Source organism: Carcharodon carcharias, chromosome 15 (assembly GCF_017639515.1).
Source record: "Carcharodon carcharias isolate sCarCar2 chromosome 15, sCarCar2.pri, whole genome shotgun sequence".
Taxonomy (NCBI): Eukaryota; Metazoa; Chordata; class Chondrichthyes; order Lamniformes; family Lamnidae; genus Carcharodon; species Carcharodon carcharias.
In genome coordinates, this window is record NC_054481.1 from 7216424 (window position 1) to 7243392 (window position 26969).

Below are 26969 nucleotides of genomic sequence, written 5' to 3' on the forward strand. Positions count from 1 at the left end.
CCAGTAAACTGCTTCCCAACTGAATCTGAACCAACAGAGGCAGTGTGCCTCCATCATTGCCTGGTAGCTGTGCCTGGATTTGTACACGGGGTGGGGCATTAATGACTGGACCTTTGGTATCACCTGATATCCCTGGCACTCTTTTGCTCCTTTCCATTAAATCAATTAAGATTTGCACTGAAAGCAATTCCCATCATGTGTGCCAACAAAGAGAAGTATTAACAATACAACTTTAAGGAATCAATTGTTCATGTGTAGGAACTAGAATGGCCTTTTAACATCCGTGTAAAATGATAGAGATGTGCACGCTACGCACTGGATGCATAGTAACAGGAAATATTGTTCCTATTCCTTAAGTAATGTGCAATACAGCTTTGTGTTGGTAATGAAATCTGTGCACTTTTTAAAATTCTTTCACGGGATGTAAGCATCGCTGGCTGGGTCAGCATTTATTGCCCATTCATAGTTGCCCTTGAGGTGCCTCCTTGAACTGCTGCAGTCCATCTGTCACAGATACACCCACAGTGCTGTTGGGAATGAGGTTCCAGGATTTTGACCCAGCAACAGTGAAGGAACAGCAGCATAGTTCCAAATCAGGATGGTGTGTGGCTTGGAGGGTAGTGGTGTTTCCATACATCTGCTCTTGTGGGAGAGGTGGCGGGTTTGGATGGTACTGTTGAAGGAAATTAGGTAAGTTGCTGCAGTGCATCTTGCATGTGTTACTGCTGCTGCTGTGTGTCTGCGGTGGAGGGAATGAATATTTAAGGTGGTGGATGGGGTGTTGATCAAGTGGGCTGCTTTGGCCTGATTAGTGTCAGGCTCCATGAGTGTTGTTGGAGCCACCCTGATCCAGGCAAGCGGGGAGGATATGTCATCACATTCCTGACTTGCGCCTTGTAGATGGTGGAAAGGCTTTGAGGAGTCAGGCGGTGAGTTACTCACCACAAAATTCCCAGCATCTGACCTGCTCTGGTAGCCACAGTATTTACATGGTTGCTCCAGTTCAGTTTCTGGTCAATGGTAATGCCCAGGATGTTGATGGTGAGGGATTCAGCGATGGTAATACAATATCTAGGGAAGATGGTTAGATTCTCTCTTGTTGGAGATGGTCATTGCCTAGCACTTGTATGGCCCAAATGTTATTTACACTCTGTGTGATAGTATGTCCTGCAGGCAGGGAAACAATACAAAAAAATAAATTGCTTGGTGGGAGTTGTCATGATGATGTGACTTGTGCATAAATGATATTAATATGTAATCTCACTGGCTGACCAGACATATACTGAATTGGTTAAAAGGGACTTTTTAAAGACAAGAAAAGATACTGACTAAAGTTGGCTGCCATAAATCATTGGATGTTTGGTATTGCAAGTGACCAGTTTCTGGAAAGTTCCAATGTGGAAGACAATTCAGACATGCATCCTTCCCTGGAATTTGACACATGAGGATGTCAGGAACCACTTCAAAAGGATCTACTGAAATGTCTGGGCATAGCATTTATATTTCTATAAGACTAACGCTCCAATGGAGACAGAGTCTTCTAGAACAATGGTTATATGGACATATGTCTTCCTATCTCATCGAGATGGATACTGACTCATTCAGGGGTTAATGGCTGGGACATCACAGAATCTGCTCAGCCCCCACCCCTGCCCGTCCCAAGAAACAAAAGCAGCATTGGTTCAGACATCAGATAAACAAACACCTTTTGAAATTATAATGGGGGGAGAGAGAGGTATCCATTTGAAATCTCTTTAATACATGTATGCAAGCTGCAAACATGTTGATGAGTTTGGAAAAGCTGCCAATAGAGCAGTAAGGAGCTTCCTTCTCTCTTCCCCCAAGTTAAGATGCGATCTCTTACAGTTTAAACATCCAGCACAGAGATAGTGAGTTTTCCATCAAAAGGAACCTTCGGTGCAAAACTCATCAATTTCCGGAAGAGATGGGTTACAGATGAAAAAGAAACTGTTTCCAGCAATTGTTGTTACATGAGCTTCAACTGAACATCTGGAATCTAAAGGAACTTTGAAAAATTTCTGCCCCCAGCCATAGTGAAGCAGCCAAGGATTCTTAAACAGTGAACTTTCGATTTCTTTATCTTTTGGCATTGAACTTCAACTTTGCTGTGTGTGTGTGTGTGTGTGTGTATGTGTGTGTGTGTCAAGAAGCGCAGGTTTACCTTTCAAATACTTTGCTATTTTTACCTGTTTGGGTTCTAACTCAATGTAAAGTAACCCCTTTTTGTTTTAAATCTCAATGAAGCCTGTCAGCCTCGTTTCTTTGAAATAAGGAGAGGCAGTGGTGTCGTGGTGTTGTCAATGGACTAGTAATCTGGAGATCTAGGGTAATCCTCTAGAGACTTGGGTTCGAATCCCACCAAGGCAGGTGGTGAAATTAGAAATTCCATAAATATCTGGAATTAAAAATCTAATGATGACCATGAAACTATTGACGATTGTCGTAAAAACACATCTGATCCACTAATGTCCTTCAAGGGAAGGAATTCTGCTGTCCTTACCTGGTCTGGCATGCATGTGCCTCCAGATCCACAGCAATGTGGTTAATTCTTAAATGCTGAAATAGTCTAGCAAGCCAATTAACTGTGTCAAACTGCTAAAAAGTCTAAAAGGAATGAAACCAGATGGACCACCCAGCTTCAACCTAGGCACCAGAAATGGCAAACTCAGCCCTGTCCTCCCTGCAAACTCCTCCATATGAACATCTGGGGGCTAGTGCCAAAACTGGGAGAGCTGTCTCAAACAACAGCCTGACATGGTCATACTCACAGAATCATTCCTTACAGTCAATGCCCCAGACATGGCTGTCACCATCCCTGCAGAGGTGGTGGCACAGTGGTATACAGTCGGGAGGGAGTTGCTCTGGGAGTTCTCAACACCATGAGGTCTTGTAGCATGAGGTCAAACATGGGCAAGGAAACCCCCTGCTTATTACCACATAACAACCCCCCTCAGTGGATAAATCAGTGCTCCTCCATGTTGAACATCACTTGGAGGAAGCACTGAGAGTGGCAAGGGTGCAGAATGTACTCTGGGTGGGGGACGTCAATGTCCATCACCAGGAATAGCTTGGTAGCACCACTACTGACCGAGCTGGCTGAGTCCTAAATGATATAGCTGCTAGACTGGGTCTGCGGCAGGTGCTGAGGGAACCAACAAGAGGGAAAAACACACTTGACCTCATCCTCACCAATCTGCCTGCTGCAGATGCATTTGTCCATGACAGTATCGGTAGTAGTTCTGCAAGGGCTGCACAGCTCATGAACTCATTACATCCATTGTTCAAACGTGGACAAAAGAGCTGAACTCCCGAGATGAGGTGAGAGTGACTGCCCTTGTGGAGACAAAGTCCTGTCTTCACGTTGAGGATACCCTCCATTGTGTTTTGTGACATGACCACTGTGCTAAATGGCATAGATTTCGAAAAGATCTAGCAACTCGAGACTGGGCATCCATGAGGCGCTGTGGGCCATTAGCAGCAGCAGAATTGTACTCAGCCACAATCTGTAACCTCATGGCCTGGCATATCCCCCACTCTACCATTACCACCAAACCAAGGGATCAACCCTGGTTCAATGTAGCATGCAGGAGGGCATGCCAGGATCAGCAGCAGGCATACCTGAAAATGAGGTGTCAACCTGGTGAAGTTACAATACAAGGTTACTTGTATGCCAAACAAAATCAGCAGCAAGTGATAGACAGAGCTAAGAGATTCCACAACCAATGGATCAGATCTAAGCTCTGCAGTCCTTCCACATCCAGTTGCGAATGGTGGGAGACAATTAAACAACTCGCTGGAGGAGGAGGGTCCACAAATATCCCCATCCTCAATGATTGAGGAGCCCAGCACATCAGTGCAAAAGATACAATCTTCAGCCAGAAGTGCCGAGTGGATGATCCATCTCTGCCTCCTCCGGAGGTCCCCAGCATCACAGATGCCAGTCTTCAGCCAATTCAATTCACTCCACATGATATCAAGAAATAGCTGAAGGCACTGGAAACTGCAAAGGCTCTGGGCCCTGACATTTCCCTGACAAGTGCTGAAGACTTGTACTCCAGAACTTGCCGCGCCCCTAGCCAAGCTGTTCCAACACAGCTACAACTGGCCACAAAAAGCAGGACAAATCCAACTCAGCCAATTAACACCCCATCTGTCTGCTCCATCAGTAAAGTGATGGAAGGCATCATCAACAGTGCTGTCAAGCGGCACTTGCTTAGCAATAACCTGCTCAATGATGATCAGTTTGGGTTCTGCCAGGGCCACTCAGCTCCTAACCTCATTACAGCTTTGGTTCAAACATGGACAAAAGAGCTGAATTCCTGAGGTGAGGTGAGAGTGACAGCCCTTAACATCAAGGCAGCATTTGACCGAGTGTGGCATCAAGGAGCCCTAGCAAAACTGGGGTCAATGGGAATCGGGGAATAGTCTCCGCTGCATGGACTCATGCCTAGCACAAAGGTAGATGGTTGTGGTTGTTGGAGGTCAGTCATCTCAGCTCCTGGACATCACTGCAGGAGTTCCTCAGGATAGCATCCTAAGTCCAACTATCTGCAGCTGCTTCATCAATGACCTTCCTTCCATCATAAGGTCAGAAGTGAAGATGTTTGCTGATGATTGCAAAATGTTCTGCACTATTTGTAGTCCATGTCCAAATGCTGCAAAACCTGCACAATTTACAGGCTTGGGATGACAAGTGGCAAGTAACATTTATGCTACACAAATGCCAGCCAATGACTATCTTCAACAAGAGAGAATCTAACCATTGTCCCTTGAAGTTCAAGGCATTACTATTGCTGAACCCCCTACAATCAACATCCTGGGGGTTACCATTGACCAGAAACTGAACTGGACTAGCCATATAAATACTGTGGCTACAAGAGCAGGTCAGAGGCTAGGAATCCTGTAGCGAGTAGCTCACCTCCTTACTCCTCAAAGCCTGTCCACCATCTACAAGGCACTAGTCAGGAGTGTGATGGAATACTCTCCACTTGCCTGGATGAGTGCAGCTCCAACAACACTCAAGAAGCTTGACACTATCCAGAAGAAAGCTTGACGGTACCTCATCCACAAACATTCACACCCTCCACCACCGATGCACAGTAGCAGCATATACCATCTACAAGATGCACTGCAGGAATTCACCAAGGCTCCTTAGGCAGCACCTTCAAAACCCACGACCTCTATCTTCTAGAAGAACTAGGGTAGCAGATAGATGGAAACACTGCCACCTGGAAGTTTCCCTCCAAGCCACTCACCATCCTGACTTGCAAATATATCGCCGTTCCTTCACTGTCGGTGGGTCAAAATCCTGGAACTCCCTTCCTAACAGCACTGTGGGTGTACCTACTGCAGCAGTTCAAGAAGGCAGCTCACCACCACCTTCTCAAGGGCAACTAGGGATGGGCAATAAATGCTGGCCCAGCCAGCGAAGCCCACATCCTATGAATGAATAAAAACAAAATCAGTACCTAAATGGTTAAACACAGACCTTGAGAAAATTCCTTCATCCTTCGATATTCACAACCAATCCTGTTACTGTCAGCTTTGGAGTGATATCTTAGGGGATAAAGTTTTACCCTTCCTCACATGGCCGTAACAGAGGAAAATAAGCAAATTAAAGGTTTCTTAACTTTTTTCTGTTCTGACATCCATAATTGCGACTTACACTGGAATTTCCAGACTATTAAAGAGGGTGACTGTTGTTTCCTTTGGTGCGTTGAAGATATTAAACATTAAAATGACACACAGAAGAATACCTCCAAAACATTGTACTTCAGTAAAGTATGACAAACTAATCTTTTACAGACATACATGAACATCGACTGCCAAAGGTGAGAAGTCTCAAAGCCAAAAAAGCTGGTTAAAAATAGCAGTTTGCTTCCTTTATGAAACTAAATTTCTTGTCTGCTTTTTATGTATTTCCTCCATCACACAATATAATATTTGATTGTTTTTCAACAGTTGTCTGCTAGCAATAGGCCAACGTTATTACTGCCGGTCAATGTCAGCATTAACAATAGCCCAAAATTTATAATTCTAATTGCTAAGAAATCCACTTCTGTTGGCTTTCAGCAGAAAGGATTTGTGGTTGATCAGTGGTCAGTTAACATCAGCATTATCACTTGGATGTACAAAATACATTCAATGATTTTCACAAAAATCATTTCAACTGTACTGTTTGTTAATGTGTGACAAAGCTGTGAGTTAGTTTTTTTAATTGATTCGCAGGTCGTGGGCATTGCTGGTGAGGCCAGCATTTATTGCCCATTCTAAATGGCGGTGAGCCACCAGCTTGTAAGTAACTGATTGGCTTGGTGGGTCAGTTCAGGGGGCAGTTAAGAGTGAACCACATTGCAGTGAATCTGGGGTCACATACAGGCCAGACTAGATACACATCACAGATTTCCTTCCCGACAGGACAATAGTGAACCAGATGTGCTTTTATGACAATTGACAGTCTCATTTTCATGAATATAACTTCCTTTTCTAAATTCCAGATTTTATTCAAGTAATTGAATTTTAATGTCCCAGGCCCTGGAGGAATTTAAACTCATGTCTCTGGCTCATTAGGCTAGTCCTCTAGGTTATTGTCCAATAACATAACCACTGTGCTGCCACACACCACCATTTTTGTTTTAGTGGAAAGGCTAACGAGAAGTTTTTTAAAATTCAGATTTGTGAAAAGATATTTAAAAAATGCATAATTTTATTTTCTTTCCCTTCACTGACTTCGCCATCTAACGCTCCATCCATAATCTAAAGGACTGGTTGTTTGCCCCACAGCCTGTTGCCAATGCTGGAGTTATGCAGTAGGAGGGACAGGAGATTGGCCCGTGGTGACTGTCCTTTAACAGATCAATGCTTCCCAAAGCATTCTCAAGTTCTGGATCAGATCCAAAGGTGGGAAACAGAGCAAGAGACCAAAAGCATAGGCCAGAGATCATTTTGAAAAAGACTTCTGAAGGTGGGGCAGGGGGAATGAAGGAAGGAAACTCTAGAATATGGGGTAAGGTAGCTGAAACCCTGCTACTGACGGAAGTAATCATAAAACACAACAAAGCAGTGTTGGAAGAAAAGTAGATGTAAGGAAATCATAAGGCTGTAGGAGGTGGCAGAGGGAGGAAAGGGTGAGGTCATGGAGAGCCTTGTAGAGAATGTGACTCTTTACATCACACTGTGGGTAGTATTGTACCCAGTTCCACATTAACCCTTACTATGCCAGAACCCAGAAACTACACCTCCCACCACCCCCAAGTCTTTACCCAATGTATTTACAGTACAATTGTGTTTACCCAATATATTTACAAGTCCATTATGCTACCCCTTCTGCCCCCTCTCAAGTCTTTGGCTTTACAGATTCAGGCAGTCTAGATGCTTGCCGATTCTTCCAGATCTTGCTCTGGTAATATTTGGAGGAGTGGTACGCTCTGTTATTTTGGGTAAACCTTGTTGATTCAGAGGTTCCATTGCAGGTTGCCTTTCTGGAACTTGGTTTCTTCTTCTAATTCTCTTTTTCCATCCCTTGGAGTTGAACTGTTCCTCATCAACTCCCCATTTGATCTCGGAGGGCCACCAGCTTATGCCATTCTTTCTAGAGAGTGTGTTCACTCTGTTCATTCATTGCACTAACCTGGTGTTTCTCGTGCTGTGTGGACAACCATGATCTTTGTGGGAGTTTCAAAAGCGGAACCTTCAGTCCCACTTTTTCACAATGTTACCCAAATATTTGATTAGTCTCTCATGTTCCCATTGTTTTTTGATCTCAAGAATCTTTTCATTCAGCCCAGCAATTACTCTGGTAAGTTCTGTTGTCTTTGTTTCAGAGTTATCTATGGATCTCTTATATAAATTTACCAACTTCGCCTGGGCATTCAGTTGTTTTTAGGATTTTTCTTCCACAGTCCCTGACTGCTCCTTGGACTCTGTCGATTCACTCATTGGATTTTTAATCTGTTCCTTAGAATTTTCCTTATCTACTTTGACAGTCTGGATTTACTTATCCATTCTGCGCATCCCCTGTTTCATGTTCTTCAGATTGGAGCGAAGTTCGAGAATTTAATCAGTTTTGGTTATTAATTCTGTATTCAAGCAACTGTTCTGATTCGTCAGCAATTCCTTTTCAACATTCCACCCCTGTTTCTTTCAAAGCCTCTGTGTGCCCTTGTGAGACTTCAGCAATTTGTTTGTTCAGATCCTGAACAACTTTTGTTCATTGAAGACTTTCGTTTATCATGCAAAGGTACATGTTCGGTTTGAATCTTGTGTTTCAAATCTTCCAATTCAGTTTTGATACAAACATTTTCTGACCTTATTTCTTCTTTCTCTTCCTCCGCCTGCTGCAGAGCTTTCTCCTTGTCTTTCATTTTGGTTTCGCTGTTAACCAGGTCTGACTCCGATGAAGTCTTAACGTGTCGCAGTTCTGTAATGGTGCTACTCGTGGCTTCACTGTCCACATGCAACCTGGCACTCTCTTTCACTTTCCCTTTGATCACAGTCAAGTGGCTCAGCACTGCCACCTGCTGTTGCAATTTAGGAAATGTGTCGGCATTTTCAAAAAGGTTTATTTTTAAGACTTGCCTGTCTGCAGCCTTTCTGTTTGCTTGGTGATTGTTTTTTTCCCTTTTGTAGCTTTATTGGGGGTTTTCTACACCTCCTTTTAACTGTGCATGCTCCACAACTTGAAGGTTAAAATATTTGTCAAAGACTTTTAATATTTCAGCAAAGCTGGTTGAGGATTCATCAATGCATTGCATTAAGATAGCTTCATCAGCAAGTTCACCAAACAAGTATAAAAACATATTAACCTGGACTTCCTCTGATTTCCTACTTAGTTCTGATGTACTCCAGTGACTTAAAAATTGTCTTCTCAACATGCCCAATTTTGTTTCAGGTTTGCCCTTGGGTGAGTCCAAATTGGCCTGGTAAAGTCGATTTTTAAAAAAATCCATGGTTGTTTAAAAGGTTTTGCGGGTATAGCTTTAAAAGCTGTGCAGGTTTCAAAGATGGTGCCACAGTAAGTGTTTTTTTAAAGACTCCTCCTTCGCTTGTTGGGTTTTGGTGGGCTCCTGCTGTGATGGTGGTCCTGACCTCTGTCTCTCACTTTATACACTCATAAACTCATAGGTTTTTACAGCACAGAAGGAGGCCATTCGGCCCATTGTGTCCATGCCAGTCAACAAAAATCTGACTACACTAATCCCATTTTCCAGCACATGGCCCATAGCCCTGGAGGCTATGGTAACACAAGTGAACATATACATATTTCTTAAATGTTGCAAGAGTTTCTAACTCAACCAACCTTTCAGACAGTGAGTTCCAGACTCCCACCACCCTCTAGGTAAAAAGATTTCTCCTCAACTCCCCTCAGCCTTCTACCTCTTACCTTAAATCTATGCACCCTGGCTATTGACCACTCTACTAATAGAAAAAGTGCCTTCCTAACCATCCTGTCAATGCACTTCAAAATCTTATACACATCTATCAGGTCCCCTCTCAGCCTTCGCTGCTCCAAGGAAAACAACCCCAGCCTATGCAATCTTTCCTCATAGCTCAGACCCTCCAGCCCAGGCAGCATCCTGGTAAATCTCCTTTGCACCCTCTCCAGTGCAATCACATCCTTCCTATAGTGTGGTGACCAGAACTGCACACAGTACTCCGGTTGTGCCCTAACCAGCATTTTATACAGTTCCAGCATAACCTCCCTGCTCTTGTATTCTATGCCCCAGCTAATAAAGGCAAGTATTCCATATGGCTTCTTAACCACATTATCCACCTGCCCTGCTACCTTCAGGGATCTGTGGATATGCAAACCAAGGTCCCTCTGACCTTCAGTGCTTTCCAAGGTCCCAACATTCATAGTGTAACCCCTTGCCTTGTTAACCCTCCCCAAGTGCGTTACCTCACACTTTTCTTGGCTGAGTTCCATTTGCCGCTGCTTTGCCCACCTGACCAGTCCTCATGTGCTTTTGAGAAAAACCTATATCATAGGGTGATGGACCCTTTAAGAATTAGGTTTCTTTAGGTGATTTCTGGTATAGCACCTCCTTCCAACAACTTATCCTGTGACCATGTTGTCTGGAAGATAAATAATAGAAAAAAGGTCAACATGAAGTTAATTTAGGGGGAGTAGATTGAGCATGGTGCTCTGGTCTCAAGCAGGGTTTTAGTTTTTAAGTCTAGAACAAGGTTGTTGCAGGAAACACCTCTTCCACGCAGAGTTCAGGTGAAATTCTGTGCACTGGCTAAAAGAGTGTAATTGAAGGACTCTACTAATAGCAAATTGAATTTCTGGGAACCAGAGTTCTGACATGAGGTAGCCACGCTCAAGGCGCTAATGATGCCTCTGTAAAAGGGCAATCTACAACTGTGGGACGGTTGGAGGTGATCTGAAGGGACAACCTTACTGGAATTAAGTGGAAGGCCCAAGAAATTTCAGCCCTTATGCGAATCTTTGAAACAGTCCTCAGACCAAGTGGTTAAACTTTAATTTCTGATGAGTATCTCACTTGAGTTCTTGAGGGTCTAAGTGAAATGGGTGTAGAAGGAAAGCCGAGTTAATAAGTTCGGTTTAGAGCAAAAGTATCTGTGTTAATTTTACGTTTTATATCTTTAACGTACTTGACTATTTCAGATAGACTGTCGTTATTAGAATTCATGTTTGACTTCTGTGTAGTAAAATTTTTAAAAACAATGAAAGCATGTTTCATTCTTTTACTAAATACCTGGATTTCAGATTTCCAAAAACATGTTCGTGGTCTCTACCGAGATCATAACGCCACACTCGGTCAAAGGCTACCTCGATATCTCACCTCTGAAATTCAGCTCTTTTGTCCACGAGCAAGGCTGTAATGCAGCCTGGAGCCAAATGCTCCTGGCAGAACCCAAACTAAGTGTCTGTGAGCAGGTATTAATCAAAATAATTAGAGGAGATAGCTGAGCTTTCTCAGTAGAGGGCTAGCATTACAAATTTCAGGGTATAATGTTGATCATGCATGAAAAACCTAGAACTAGTAAAGTCAGATTAAACAAGAATGATTGGATTACTATACAGAATAAGTAAAATGGCTCAGAGAGCAGAGAACATGCAAAGAATAGAGCTGCAGAATGGTAGGAAATTCTTTCATTACTTCAACAGTAAGAGGGTAGTTAAAAATGGCATAACAGGAACAAAACAGTAAGTTCAAGATAATAAACATTGAGTGGTTAACATCTCAAAGTGTTAAGAAGGGAAGGCATAAGCAATGTCCTCTCCAGCAGACAGAACCAAGGCTACATTAATGATATAAATGAGATCAAAGTCCTTGCCAGGCTAAAAGCATTCAAAATCACAAGTCCCCATAGTTGGATAGATGTTGTGCAGCAATTCACTTATTGGACTGTTCCGAACCTTCCCCCAACTATTGTTGGATTTTCAGCTGTTTTAACATTGTTTCCCTGCATTGGCTAGGTTTTTTAAACTGTGGAGTTTTTTTTGCTGTTTGCAACTGAGCTCGGCTGCCAATTGGAATGATGCCGACTCGAGTCGGGCAGGTGGCGGTGATGCCAACTCTGGAACCAGGCAGGTGGTGGTGATGCCGGCTCTGGAGTCAGGCAGGCAGCGGTGACACTGACTCTGGAGTCAGGCAGATGACGATGCTTTCAGAAATGGGCTGCTCTAACTTTTAAAAGACTCAAAAGATTTGTAAACTGGTGCTGGCCAAGAATTTAACTTTTTAGCAAGCCCCTATTCGGTCCTTTGACTCTGCAGTCTATTGGTATTCAAACTGGACCTCCACAAGATGTTTTGGAGTCCTCGGCTGTGTACTAGAGTTTTTCTTCCACCCTCTGCTTCCAATTTTGTTATAGAGCTTCTCTCAGGTGATCTCCCTCTGTGTCTTCACTTTAGGTGCTTTCAGTCAGGTCAGAAAGCTGGTCCTTTAATTTTCCAGCATTTGAATTTCTGCTCCAGCTTCTCTGAGGCTCTGGGTTTTTCCAAGAGCTTACACCATGTTGTATGTTGTTTATTCAGTAGGTCTCAAGTAGAGGTTCTGAGTCTTGTATGGTTAAACACTAACTGTCTATTGATTACACATAACTATGCACATATTTACAGTGCATAGTCCAAGCTTGGAGCTGACTTCATGCTGGCTTCTAATGGGTCTCTGTTGAGCCCACAACTCTTTCTAGACTCCAGTCATGTGACTCTTTACATCACACTGTGGGTACTACTGTAACCAATCCCATATTAACCCTTACTATACCAGATGCCTGTATACTACAGGTACAGACAGGAGGGACTGAGACCAGGTTCTAGCAGGTTAGCAAAGTTATAGTATGGGGTTGAGCTCCACTGGACATTCAGCAAGAATGATGAAATCAGGGCTGAGGTGAAGTGTTTCAGGTTGGGAGCAAATAGGATCGATTTAATCTGACCAATTACTGAGCTGCAGAAAGTTGAATTTTGTATGTCATTGAGATTTAATCAATCATGTGGCAGGTGTTGAAATTTACATTCACCACCAAAAGGAAGCCACTGTCATGAAGAGATTAATGTCTATAATGTTATTGGAAATTGTTATTGGTGAGATGAAAGGATATTATTGTTTGAAGAGGTAAAGTAAAAAGCCTAGTGATACAATGGAAAATTTACATTTCAAGAGAAAGATATTTATAAAGGAGAGAGAGAGAGAGAGAGAGTGTGTGTGTGTGTGAGAGAGAGTCATTTTAAGATTCAACAAGTGTGAGAAGCCTCAAGTCTGTCTGCAAGGACCCAGAGTTGAACGAAACTCACTTTGAATGCGACTGCCCAGGTTGTGCTTTTCCAGGTGTCCCTTTAAATCTATGAGATTTACTGTTGCCTGTGGAGGGGGAGGGGGATGACTGAGAGTCAGATTAATCAGGGGATTTTTGTAGTTACTATAGTGGTGATTTTGTAGACATATGTATATCTTTACAATCTTTCTTGTATTAATAAATGTTTAATTTCATTTTATAAAAACCTCTTGAGACTCGGTGGTCTTACTGCTACTGAATTCAAAACCTGCATCTCAAAACATACAAATTGCAAAAATGGATTATGACAGTTGTTTCAAGTTTCCCTCTGGGTTAACCTTGGCTGTGTCATAACAATAGCTACTATACCTCAAAGCACCCAAACTAGCTGGTTTTAAGACACACACACATACACACATACACATAGACACAGACACCACTAAACTCTATTTTAAAAAATAATTTCCAATAACATTCTCGACATTAATCTCTTCATGGCAAGCCACATCATTTGCATTTAAATTATATTGCATGGCAATCAAATCTAGATTGCACAGTTTAGTGTGCTAGACAAAGCAATTAGAATGTTTGTTACAAGAGTGGCAAGCATCATTAGAATGAAACTAGTTAAGTCAGACATTCAAGTGTGTTAAGTTGATAGTTGTCTTTATATGAGTATAGTTGCCTTTATATGAGTTCCTTTGAAGGTGGAAATTAATGCTCACAAAGTTTCGCCTATTCAAAATTTAATCTGCGAAATACGGTGAAGTATTTACAAACCCTGGGAATCTGATTCAGGAGCTTAAATTCTATCGTGTGATACAGTCCTTGAGCTCAAATGTCTAAATTCCTATTTGCTGCTTTTTTACACCTTTCTGAGCTTCATTCCTTATCCACAGATGGGAAACTGCACTAATAAGATCACTCTTGGAACAAATATTCTAATTGCTATGTCTAGCACCCTAAGCTGTGGAATCTAGATTGGATTGCCATGCAATATAATTTAAATGCAAGTGATGTGGCTTGTCATGAAGAGGTTAACGTCTATAATGTTATTGGAAATTATTTTTTAAAATAGAGTTTAGTGGTGTCTGTATGTGTGTGTGTGTGTGTCTTAATTAGATTAAAACCAACTAGTCTGGGTGCTTTGATGTATAGTAGTTATTATTATGACACAGCCGATGGTAAAGGCTGAGTTATTCAAACCTTAGAGGGAAACTTGAAATAATCGTCATAACCCATTTTTGCAATTTGTGTGTTTTGAGATGCAGACTTTGAATTCAGCTTAGTAGTGAGACATGGGTTACCTACAATATCTCCATTGATTGACATGGGTGATGATGATTCCGCATTTCACCACACAATTTTCCTCCGTTTCCTCAGACCTATTCTTCCCAAGGTTGTCCGATCACCTCCAGTTAAGTTTCTACGGGTTAGTTCCTTCACTCTTTCCTCCCTCTGCAACCTCCTGCGGCCCAAAGTCTTCCTTACGCCTGCTCCTTCACCCAAATCTGGTCTACTGTGTGGCTTCTCTATAAGTCTCAAACATGGTAAACAGAGATTTCCAAAGCAATGGGATTTTCAGTTTTTTAAATTATCTAGTAACTGTTTTCTACCCATGTCTCTCCATGTGGAATGCCATAATTTTAGCAGAGATAACTAATTTCAATGCAGACCCAGGAAGACTTCTGCTGTCCGCTGTTTATAACAAAATTTCAAAAGTGTGCATAAAGAATGTTTGATTTTTCTTTAACAAAAGTGAAATGCATGGTCTGTTGCCATCAGCTGAAACTAATAGCAGCTATATAATAGCTTACATATTTATTATATTGTTGCTATTTATATAAAACTTTTATATAGCACTCTTAATAAAATGTCCCAAGATGCTTCAGAGAAGTGATATAAAACAAAATATGATGCTGAGAAGATGCCACATAAGGAGATATTACGTCAAATGATCAAAGGTTTGATCAAAGAGGTAGGTATTATGGAGCGTTATAAAGGTGGAATGTGAGGTAGAGATGTGGAGGGGTATAAATCTGATCTCTACATGTACTAATCCTATATACCAACACTTCCAAAGAAACAACATGCAGTAAAATTTCTTCTGATTCCTCCAATTTTATTTCTTTTAGAAGATTATTATAATTTCATGAGGTATAGCCAACATATCTCCCCACAAAGAGACCAGAAAAAAAATTCCTTGTGGGCTGTCAATCTCTCTCTCTGGGTGCATTATGAAAATACTTTTGATCATATGTAGTGCAAAAACATTCATGTTATGAAACTACATTGACAACTGCAGTCAAATATACATTGGAATATTAGAAATGCAACAAATTACATAACATGTCACTAGATGCTGCACCATCATGACCCTATAATATTTCAATAAACATGTTTGTCATGATGACCCAGGCTCTTTGCTTGTGTGCTTGCTGCGGCCACTGTTTTTTTGGCCAACCAGTCATTTAGATGGTCAGGAAAATTGCAGGCTGACGAGTGCAAAAGCAAAAGCCTCAGCCAAGCATATGCAACTCTAATCCAAGTAATAATTTTGTACACTGTAGCATTTCATGCAAATGTATAGTTGGATCCTAAACCCATTCCTCTCTGTTGTATTATTAAATCAAGGCAATCTCATGCTTCAATCATGCAAGCTTCATCAAGGTGCAGTGTCTTCAACCTACACAATTATCTGGAGGCCTCTATTCTCCAATGATTTATTTTTAATTGCAAGTGGAACTGCATGATAATAAGGTTTAAGTGCATTCAAGCATTGTTTAACTTGGTACATCATTGATAATTCTTGTAGTAATTAGATGTATTGTCCCTCTATCCTGTTAATCACTCATCGTGTGATGCGATTACAGGGGTTTCGACCAATAAGCTTATTGTGCGGGTGGTCCTGTGGGCGGGGCTTCCGATAGAGAGATCACATCTAGCATGCAAGCATCTCTACATGTCTCCTAAATAAAGTTTAGCCTTTTCTTCACCAAACCTACTGTTCCATCAAGTTATTACAAATCCTGCTGGCAAATTAATTCAAAAGTTACTGAGATTAATTCATGTGAGGCCTGTAAGTTGGAAAACATAGTGGAAAATAAAAGTCTACATCTGAAACGTTAACTTATCTATTCTTTTTACAGATGCTGTCTGACCTTCTGAGAGTTTATTGTTTTGATTCAATGTTCCAGAATATGTAGTTTTTTGGAAAAGCAAATGGCTCATTTATCAGGCTATGCTAATTAAGAAGAAAATATTGATGGAATTTATAAATAATTTTGCACACCACTATTAAAAGCATCTCACCTAATCAGGGTATGTAATTCAAAACTAAACCCCTCCAAGGGATTACTTCAAATCATAAATTTTGTACGTGAATTTTGAGCTTGCAAGCCAAAACTTTGTTGTGACCTGAACATTTTTTATTTATTTTATTTCTTTAATTACTGGTTACTGATGAGTTAAACAAGGACACCTTTTGATTGTCGCGCTGTATGGGTTATTCTGCAGTGAATTGTATTCTCTAACGTTTTGAAGAATGAGAGATGATCTCATTGAAACACCAAAATTCTTATAGGGCGTGACAGGGAAGATAGGCTGTTTCCTCTGGCTGGTGAGTCTACAACTGGGGGCCACAGTCTCAGAATTAAGGGGTATGCCATTTAAGACTGAGATGAGGAGGAATTTCTTCATTGATGATGGTGAATCTTTGGAATTCCTTATCCCAGAGGGCTGTGGGAGTTGACAGAAATGGATAGATTTCTGGATACTAATGACATCAATGGATATGGAGATAGTGCGGGAAAGTGGTGTTGAGGTGGATGATCAGTCATAACGATAAAAAATGCTGGAAAAACTCAGCAGGTGTGGCAGCATCTGTGGAGTGAGAAACAGAGTTAACATTTCGAGTCTACCGATGCGGCCAGACCTGCTGAGTTTTTTCAGCATTTTTTTGTTTTTATTTCAGATTTCCAGCATCTGCAGGATTTTGCTTTCATCTTAGTAGATGATCAGCCTTGATCTAATTGAATGGGGGAGCAGGCTCGTTGGGCCAAATGGCCTACTCCTGTTCCTATGAATGGAATATAAAATCAGGCAGTCAATGAAATGACTGCTCTTATGGTGTTAGTTTCTCACCAGGTGGGCTAAGTTAAAATTACCGCCCAGAGTCAAGTTAAAATGCTCTCACATAATGAACAACATGGAAGGATGCAGAATAAATCCTCCCGTACTTCGACAGAGCATTTCATTGACCTTGGGAGAACATCAATGTAATTTTTGTTTCCAATTCCCATACAAAGAGTTTGTAAGGGATTTCAGTGAGTTTGCCAATTTAGTGTAATATTTGTGTTCAACTGAGGGCACTGCAACCCTATGCTGTTGAAGGAACTCAATTAGGACTTCTGTCAGAAAGAGAGAAAACTTTGACTCTATTAGCTTGGGCTGAATTCGGACACAGATGTCAATGAATAATGTGCAAATCCACTACACAACTCTTTCCCAATACTTTTTCTGTGAATAAATTGACTTGGATTCAAGAGCACCTTACAATTAAGATAAAATTTGCAAGAACCTGGAAAATGATTTTGGCAATCTTGCCAAGATTGAAGTAGAGGGGTCTGAGGATGTTTTTGGATGCAATGAAATGTGAAGTGGAACTGCTATCATAGCAGAAGTGTAACTGGCTCTGCAATTTGGCTCTTTGATCTATTTTTATTTTACCACTTTGAGCTAGAACATCTTTTTAGAAGAACGGAATTCAAAAACAAAACTACAATCCGAAATTAGTACATAAATATATCTCAAACTGAAAAATGTGTGGTGAGTTTGAGTAGCTAAATGCTTTTGCGTCCTTACAAGGTTGCTGGAGAGTCTCAGATAAGGAGGGTCATTCAGCCCATCCTAATCCATCTATGTGGAATTAGCTTCCCCTCCACTATTCCTGCATCCAAATGTTACTCAAATGACTCCAAAATTTTTACTTTCACCACTTGGAGTACACTGAAAAAGGACATGGTGATAATCCTAAAATTACCTGTCACATGTTTGAACTTGGCTCCCTCTACCCAACTCCCACTGCTCAATTTAAATTAATGTTTTGGATTTACCTTTTCCAAATATTTACTATGTATAAGATCATCTATTTCTCGTGTCCCTTCAGTATTTCATTCTAACTCAGATCGCTGACATTTGGGGCCATTCTTGTGGTTCTTGTCTACTCTGCCTCCAGCATTTAAATGACTTTCTTATTTCCCAGGGCTAGAAATAGACACAGTACTCATCAGCTCTTGTTCACAAAAAGGGGATAAGGATAAGCCCAACAATTCTAGACCAGTCAGTTTAACTTTGGTGGTAGGGAAACTTCTAGAAACTATAATTTGGGACAGAATTAATAGTCACATGGACAAATGCAGATTAATTAAGGAGAGTCAGCATGGATTTCTTAAGGGAAAATCTTGGTTAACTAACTTGCTGGAGTTTTTTGAAGAGATAACAGAGAAGGTTGATTAGGGCAATTCTGCTGATGTGGTGTACATGTGCTTCCAAAAGACGTAGTGCCACACAACAGACTTGTGAGAAAAGTTATAGCTCATGGAACAAAAGGGACAGTAGCAATATGGATACAGAATTGGCTGAGGGACAGAAAATGGACAGCAATGGTTAATGGATGTTTTTTGGGCTGCAGGAAGGTTTGTAGTGGAGTTCCCCAGGGGTCAGTATTAGGACTCTTGCTTTTCCTGATATATATTAATGACATTGGTTATTACAGGGAAGAATTTAAAAATTTGCAGATGATACAAAATCTGGAAGTATTGTGAACTGCAAGGAGGACAATGTAGAACTTCAAAAGGACATAGACAAGTTGGTGGAATGGACGAATAGGTGGCAGATGAAGTTCAATGTGGAGAAATGTGAGGTGATACATTTTGGTAGCAAGAACATGTAGAGACAGTATCAAATAAAGGGTACAATTCTAAAGGGGTGCAGAAGCAGAGGGACTTGAGTGTATGTGTGTAAGTCATTAAATGTGGCAGGACAGGTTGAGAGAACAGTTAATAAAGCAGACAGTATCTAGGGCATTATTAATAGGGATATAGTTGATCTTGTATAAGAAACTAGTTAAACCTCAGCTGAAGTATTGTGTACAGTCCTGAGCGCCGCATCTTAAGAAGGGTGTGAAGGTTTGGAGAGGATGTAGAAGAGGTTTATGAGAGATTTGGTAGAAGTATTCAAAAGCACGAGGGGCCTGGACAGAATAGATAGGGAGAAATTGTTCCCGTTGGCAGAAGGATTGAGAACCAGAGGGTACAGATTTAAGGCAATTGATAAAAGAAGCAAAAATTATATGAGAAAAAACGTTTTCACACAGCATGTGGTTAGGGTCTGGAATTCAGTGTCTGAGAGTGTGATGGAGGCAAATTTAATTGAGGCATTCAAGAGGGAATTCAATGATTACTTGAAAAGAGACAGTGCAGTGTTACGAGGAGATGGCAGAAAAATGGCACTAGATGAAATGCTCATTCAGAGAGCTAGTGCAGACACAATGGACCGAATGGCCTCCTTCTGAGTAGCCTGACAAAAATACTGGACAGTTTTATCACAACCAGAGGCAGAATCACGAATCAGCCTACAGCATCTGGCCAAATATGGGACCCCGCTGCATTTATATAGCATCTTTCATATCTTCAAAATGTCACAATGTGTGGTACAGTCAAAGAATTAGTTCTGAATTATCGTTACTATTGTTCTGTAGGCAAATGCAGCAGCCGATTTGTGTAAAGCAAGGCAACCCAAACATCAATGAGTCAATGATGAGTTCACTTTTGTTTGTTTTGTTTGATGCTGGTTGAAGGATAAATGCTGCTGTCTTGGAAAGCTCCCTTGCTCTTCTTCAAATCGTGCCATGGAATTTTGTTTACATCCACCTGAGAGGGTAGACATTGGCTGGTTGAACATCTCAGCTTAAAGATAGCACCTTTGTCAGTGCAGCAATCTTTCAGTATTGTGTTGCAGTGTAGGCGTGGACTATGTGCTGAAGCCCTTGAGCATTGCTTGAATCCACAAACTTCTGACTTGGTAAGGGTGCTATTACTGAGCCAAGATTGACATAGCCTTTTTCTAGTCTACTGATTGACACCCTCAAATAATTACAAATCTCTTTGCTAGCCTTTTTCAACACTCTGAGATCAACACTATCTCACTCTGGGGATATGTATGATTTAAATCCTTTCAGCTTTTCTTAGCTCTCCTTTAGATTGAAGTCTGGAATTTTGTCTTAGTTCTCTTTAGGGGAGGCTATACTTTTTATGCCTTCTGTCATGAACAGTTTAAAAGAAGCATTCAAAATATTTGTGATTTCTTGCTGACAATAGAAACAGCATGCATTTCTATTACACCCTTAGTGTAGTAAAACACCCCAAGAAGCTTTGCTTAGGTCTACTCAAACAAAAATTGGTGTCAGTTCAAAGAAGGAAATAGGAGGAGGGCTGTCCAAAAGCTTAGCCAAAGAGATTGCTTTTAAACAGGATCCTCAAAGATTGGAAAGAGGTGGAAAGGCAGGGGGGTTTAGGGAAGGAATTTTAGAACAGGAGACCAAACACCTTGTGACATGCTTGCCACAGCAGGTGAGTGGGAGCACAAAAGACCAGATTCAGAGGAACACAGAGCTCTGGAGGATTTTGTAAGGATGGAGGAGGTCACATAGATTGGAAGGGCAAGGCCATGAAGGCATTTAAATGCCAGGATGAGAATTTTAAATTGGAAGAATTAGGGAACTAAGAGCCAATTTAGGTCAGGTAGGATAAGGGTTGATGGTTGAGCGAGTCTTGGTGTGGTGTCAGGCATGGGCTTCAACGTTTCGGATAAGCTGCAGCCTTTGTGCTCACTTTTAATTTGTTCGTTAGTCCATTTAAAATCATATTTTGTTAGTCTAACCTTGCAAAACTTTTATGTGTGCTTTTCCAGCATTTAACACGTATTTCCTTTGTCTTCTACTGAAATATTGACAAATGTTCTTCTTCAATTCATCTGTTTAAATTCTTCCTTCATTTTTCTGATAAATATTTTTCGGGAGCCCTTCCAATGATGTTTTGTGCCTCAGGGGAAATAAATATATATGCCATTATTCAAACAGATAGCTTTTTAAAGGCAAATTCTCTTTATATGGCCACCTGTAGAATCAAAACTGTTCTTCAAGAAAGATATTAAAGTATATATTTTTTTCTGTCTCTGCTGATTTCCTAATTGAATAATTTGTATGTTTTGAGTCTTGATGACAACTTTGGAGAAGTATTTGGAAGGAATGTTTGAACCCATCAGTGTGATAGGTTGAATTAGCTTCAGTGGGCATTGCTGTTCCTGTAAGTTGAAACATTCAACAATCTTGTGTCATAGGCTTGACAGGGTAGGTGCTGGGAGGATGTTTCCCCTGGCTGGAGAGTAGAGAACTTGGGTTTGCCATCTCGGAATAAAGGGTTGGCCATTTAGGACAAAGATGAGAAAAACTTTGTTCACTCAAAAGATTATAAACCTTTCGAATTCTCTATCCCAGAAGGCTGTGGACTCCTGGTCTTATTTCTTATGTCCTTCTGTATTAAACTATATCCCTCACACTACCTGAGTTAACAATCCCTTTCAGTCAATTCTTCTCACATGCTGGTAGCGCTTGCAGTTTATTTTTGGTCTAGATGGTTTGGTTTTTCCATAGTAACAATGGAAAAACTGTTGGTCTTCAAGTTGTTACTCTTCTGAAACTGACAGTAACTTCTGGAGTGCACATCAGCACAGTTAAACATTAAAATCCAGAAGGTGTCACTGATTCCATGCATCCCCATAGGGTGCATTGTTGAAGTCTCCAGAAACTGCAGAAATCATTGAAATAACAAAAACTTGCATTTTTAAGTGATTGGGCTTCCTGCAATACTTTTAAAAGGCTTATACCTTGTTGAATGAGGTGTAACTGGGTTTTTAACAGTGTACCAAGTTCATAACTATTGCTGAAAAACTTCTCTGGCTCTGAAAAAATGTTATTTCTGGAATGTCAAATTTCTCCATGATGATAAATTCAATGTTGTAGAACATTTTTACACTTTATTTATGAAATTTCGGCTTCTATGTTAATACTATGAGTATATTCCAATCATTTATTTTGCACTCTGTGAAATATTTAGGATAATAAGTCCATTTTACTTCCTGGTTTGCTATCTGTGAGAATACTTCAATGTGATTGGTTGTTTACCACGTTTGATGACATTAATGTTGCTGGACACCTCAAAGTCCTGTTGACTTGGCACCAGATTCAAACTAATGTCGGAAAGTTGAAATCCACACCACAGAGACCACTAGATCTTTTTTAAGATCAGCAGCAAGCACCATTGCTTTGCCATTAACCCCAAATCCAGCTGAATAAATCAACAAGAATCATGCAGGAAAACAAACAAATGTTAATTTCTAGTGGTGACCATACTGATTGTTCAACACATGGTATGCAGTGGACCAGCATTACATATGTCATTCTCCACACTGTTTCCTGTATATAAATGTAAGTTAATGAAATAAGACAATATTCAGTGATGCTATGAAGGTTTCCTCTATTCAGCAAGGTTGTAAATTATTTCAACATATAGTTTGGATTTGACTGGCAGCACCAGAGAGCTTATTTCTCAATGCATTTAAAATGTCAGACCACGTAGTGATCAGAGCATTTCAACACTGTACCGCTTTCACTGCATATAGTAGGTCTGTTTGTGCCAACACAATTTGCCCACTCTACACAGTGGATGATAAAACCATCTAAATGAAGCTGCCCACAATCTCCACTTTCTGATCTCCTTCCTATGCTGCTACTACTGCAAACAGCTGATTGAAGACCTGAAGACCTAACTTTATCAAAAAAACCTTGGAGCTTTTCAATGACTAAATCCTGAACTGTATGAAATTGCTGGTGTGTTCAATGCATTATGAATTACACCTTTGTAATTGATGACTCTGGAGATGACCAATGGTTAAGCAGCATTTGAACAATATAGGCAGCTGTCTGTGATAAAAGCGAAGGGTACAAGTGGTGGGGATTGACCTGACTGAGTTCTAAATCTTGACCATGCCAACAGAACAAGAGAATTAGCAGAATGGATCACTTCTATTTTGGGGGAATTGGTCACTTTTGGACACCTCCAAACAGCAGAGGTTCTTACAGAGGCCTGATAGAAGGAGAATGACAGGAGAATACCTTTAAGTGGAATTCAATAATTTTCAATGAAAGACATAGGAAACTGTTTGGATAATAATTTTTGGAAATTATTCTCATGGGTGGAATTTGAAATTGCTTTGTGTTTCATTTAATTGGCTGGAATGTGAAATTATCATTGCAGTATTCCTGGATAGTAAAGAAACAATGGGCACCTGCATTCAAATGTAACTTGTAACTGTGTTTTGTTTTACTCACAGAAGCTCAAGTATCTTCCTTGTCTACTTGGAGTAACGAGACAATTAGAAACTCTTGGATTGTTATTGGATTACTCCCACTTCTAATTGTAATATTGTCTGTATTCATTCTTGTGCTTCGAAAATTACATCAAAGGAAAGCAAGTATGTCACTTCAACCTACAGGTGATGGTAAAATCTTCAGATTTTTTTTGTTGATGATTCATAAGTGCTTTTTGAAACTTGTTAATAACAGCATTGACAATCAGATTGGGAAACTAGCTGAAAAATGCTTCTGACTTCAAAATTTGAATTATGTGCTATAATGTTAAAGTATTCAAATTTAATAAAGATTAGATAAAATATTAGATCTACTTGAGTCACTTCTTTGTTTGGAATCCAAGTTTGAAATATTGCATATCTACAATGTTGGAATAAAAGTGAACTGTATAGTACATGATCAGAAAGTTGATCTTAGTTGGACCAGACTATTGCCATCATCAAACATATTAGATACAAATATTGCAATTTTAGAAATTGCTGAGTTTATATAAGATGCCAAACCTGAAAAACCTTTCACCATTTTTTCTTGCCTAATTTTGTCAAATAGAGAAATGTCACTGCCTTTTTCAACAGACCTAATTCTCCTTTACTGATGCAATGAAAGGCCTGTGGACTTAGGTGGTTGGGAAAAGAACCAGAAGTGACATGAGTAAACCTATTTTTAAGCAATAATTTGGCAGGATTTGAAATGCACTGCCAGAGAGGATGGTGAATACAGACTCAATAGTAGCCTTCTAAGGTAATTGGATAAATTTTTGAAGGAGAAAAAAAGTCAGGATTTTGGGGAAAGAGCAGGGAAGTGGGACTAACCGGATTGTTCTTCAAAAGAGTTGACACAGACCCAATGGGCCAAATGCCGCCTTCTGTGTTGTGCTATTCCATATATTCTGCATATACAGTACTGATTTGTGCATGGGAAGGTGATAATCATCAGTGATGAGACATAAATGAGTAACCAGTAGATCTTGAATAATTAAGTTATCACTTATCTGACCTGTTACAGTGATGTAAATTGGCATTTTCCCACATCAATGGCACCATGTGAACTTTTCTTAGAAACATACAAAAAAGAGGGGATTAAATGAAAGATGAGTTAGTGCATTAAGCTTATCCCAAACACTAAATTTGCAACTAAGTACCATGGAATTCAATGCTCTGTCACTCCCCAGTCATGTTATCTTTCGGGAGAGAGCAAAATAAAACAGATTTATTAAAAAACCCAAGGTCAATTCAGAGAAAATAGAATGGCAGAAGATAACATTGACCATGAAGCAATTCATCCAATATTCCACTCTTCTTTTGTGCACAGTGATAATAGCCTCCAAAAACTCATTTTACTTTGTTTTGAATGTTTTCAGTAGATTAGCATTCACTGTACATACTGGTAACTTATTTCAAAGGTCTGTGATTCTCTGTGTCAATGCAAAATCCTGACATCCAACCTGGTTCTGTGCTTGAATAACTTTTACATGTTTTCTTGAAATGGGTTATAATCCTAGCCCTTTTTTGGATGATACTGGATCAGGTGTACTCCTTGGATGATCACTCTCACTTGAGAAAGACAGACCTCATAGATGCTTAAATGGTTCTGAAGAACTGACCTAACTCTCCCTGAAGGAAATGAACCACCAGAGAATATCACTGTCCTCCAGATAGCCTTTTTAATAAGTTTTAGCCAGATTAAAATAACCCGGATATTATATTATATGGGTCTGGGCACTTTCCTCAACAATGTAACTTCAAACTGAAGAGTGTAAAGAGATTGGGTTTTTGAGTTTGGAAACAGAAGGCTACATGAGACAATATATTTTTCAAATTATGTAAAAGTTTATTAAATAACCAAGCATACAATTGACTTTTGATGGTAATCGCAACATTGATAGTTCTATTAAAAGTAAGTATCATCGTGTTTCTATTAGAGAATCCAGGTCTTAATAATGTTATAGAGAGATATTTAAGAGATCCAATAATATTTAAAATCATAGGTACCTTAAATCCCCCAGCTAGCACGATACTGCTATTCCAATTAAAGGGAGAATAATCATTGCTACACCACAGCAGCCATGCCTTTACTTTGAGAGATGCTGGATTGAATCTGACAAATCTTAAAATCTCACTGTGTGTTCCAATATTTATACCATTAAAGAGTTGAACGAGCAGGAACCATGTTGAGCACTCTTGCTGGACAACTTCCTTTGTTTTAGTGAATATTCTTCATTTTAGTCAGCAACCTTCAAACAAATAGAATACTGAGAGTTTCAGATAATAGACACTTTCTTGCTAGAATCAAGTTTCCACCATTCAGTTGACAAGTGTTTTAGGGGTATCCTTAAGGTTTTCCATTGTTAAATTGTGGTATTTTACAATTTATCAATACCTTGCTGGGGTGATGTAGAGGCTTTTCAGGAACTGCCTTATGTTAGAGAATATGCCGTATCCTATGTCACAGGATGTCATTGTCCTTGAGTGCACAATTATGCCCAGGCATGTTTATAAACTTTATAAACTTTGTCCAGCAGATGAACTCTGCTTTTAATTTTTAATCCCCACTTCATAGGAGACTCACTCTTTTTAATCTGATGTCTGTATTTATAGCTGCATTCCTTCACATTCCCTAATTCTCCCTAAAATATTTGGCTCAACTAATTCCATGGACATGGCATAGTCCCTCCATTTTAAATGTTTCAATAAAATCACCTCAAAGTCTTTGATTTTCTCAAATAAAAATACCCAAGTCTCTGAACCTCTTTCAAATAAGGATTTTGAAGATGTCTATTAACCCCCTGACCCTCTTCTTGACACTGGCTGAATAAAAACATAAGAAATAGGAGCCAGAGCAGGAGTAAGTCATTTGGCCTCTTGAACCAACCTTGCCATTCAATAAGCTCACGGCTGATCTGACTGTGGCTTTAACCCCATTTTCCTGCCTGCCCTCTGTGACCTTTGACTCCCTCCTAGGTCAAAAATTCTGTCTAACTCAGCCTTGAATATATTCAATGACTTGTTTGTAAAAAGGTGGGACTGTAGGCATTTGCTTGTATTCTTTCCCAATTTACACTACAAGGTCATTATTCTGAATTATTATTTATATTCTATTTGCAGAAGTTACATTTGATGGCAATGTTGTTGCTTCAAGTTTCAAGGAAAACCCTCTGGCTGAAGATGTGCAGGAATTCTCTTCTGCAAGGAACCAACAATCTGAACTGGAGTGTGAAGTTTCCAATTGCATGTCTCGAGAAAATGAAAGTAGGAAGTTGGTGACAGGTGCTCAGGAAAACTGTGACTGTGATAGTTCACTTCCTTTACCAGCCACTGAAGAAGGAGCAACTATTCTTGTCACGACCAAAACTGTAGAATGGTGTGGCTATCAAAAGATATAGCAATCACAGCATTAAGAACTTCAAATTTCAAAATCTCAAAGAATTTCAAAACCGTAGATTATCTGACAAATAGGTCTTTGCAGAATTGTTACTGAGAGATATTTCAGTGAATCTGAAGCCACATCTGAAGAACCAAGTGACAGGAAATTATTGTAAATGTAAGCTGACCTTTTGATACTAACTTGTTGACAAATTTAATTGGTATAAATGACAATATTACATAGTAGTTTGGTGTTAGTCAAACTGTAATCCTACATTCCTCGAGTAGAGGCATGAAACTTATACATACCATTTTTCCCAGTGCAGCAATACTTTCTTTTAAATGGA

General features: G+C 40.1%; 1 protein-coding gene across 1 annotated transcript in view; it reads left to right on the forward strand.

Moving 5' to 3' along the window:
• LOC121287993 (tumor necrosis factor receptor superfamily member 17-like) overlaps window positions 1-26642 on the forward strand; it is a 45554-nt gene extending 18912 nt beyond the window's left edge. The window contains exons 3-4 of the mRNA XM_041206198.1: window positions 23224-23364; window positions 26365-26642. Of these exons, the coding sequence (XP_041062132.1) occupies window positions 23224-23364; window positions 26365-26642 (419 nt within the window). The remainder of the gene's footprint in view (window positions 1-23223; window positions 23365-26364) is intronic.
• Window positions 26643-26969: the final 327 nt, after the last annotated feature.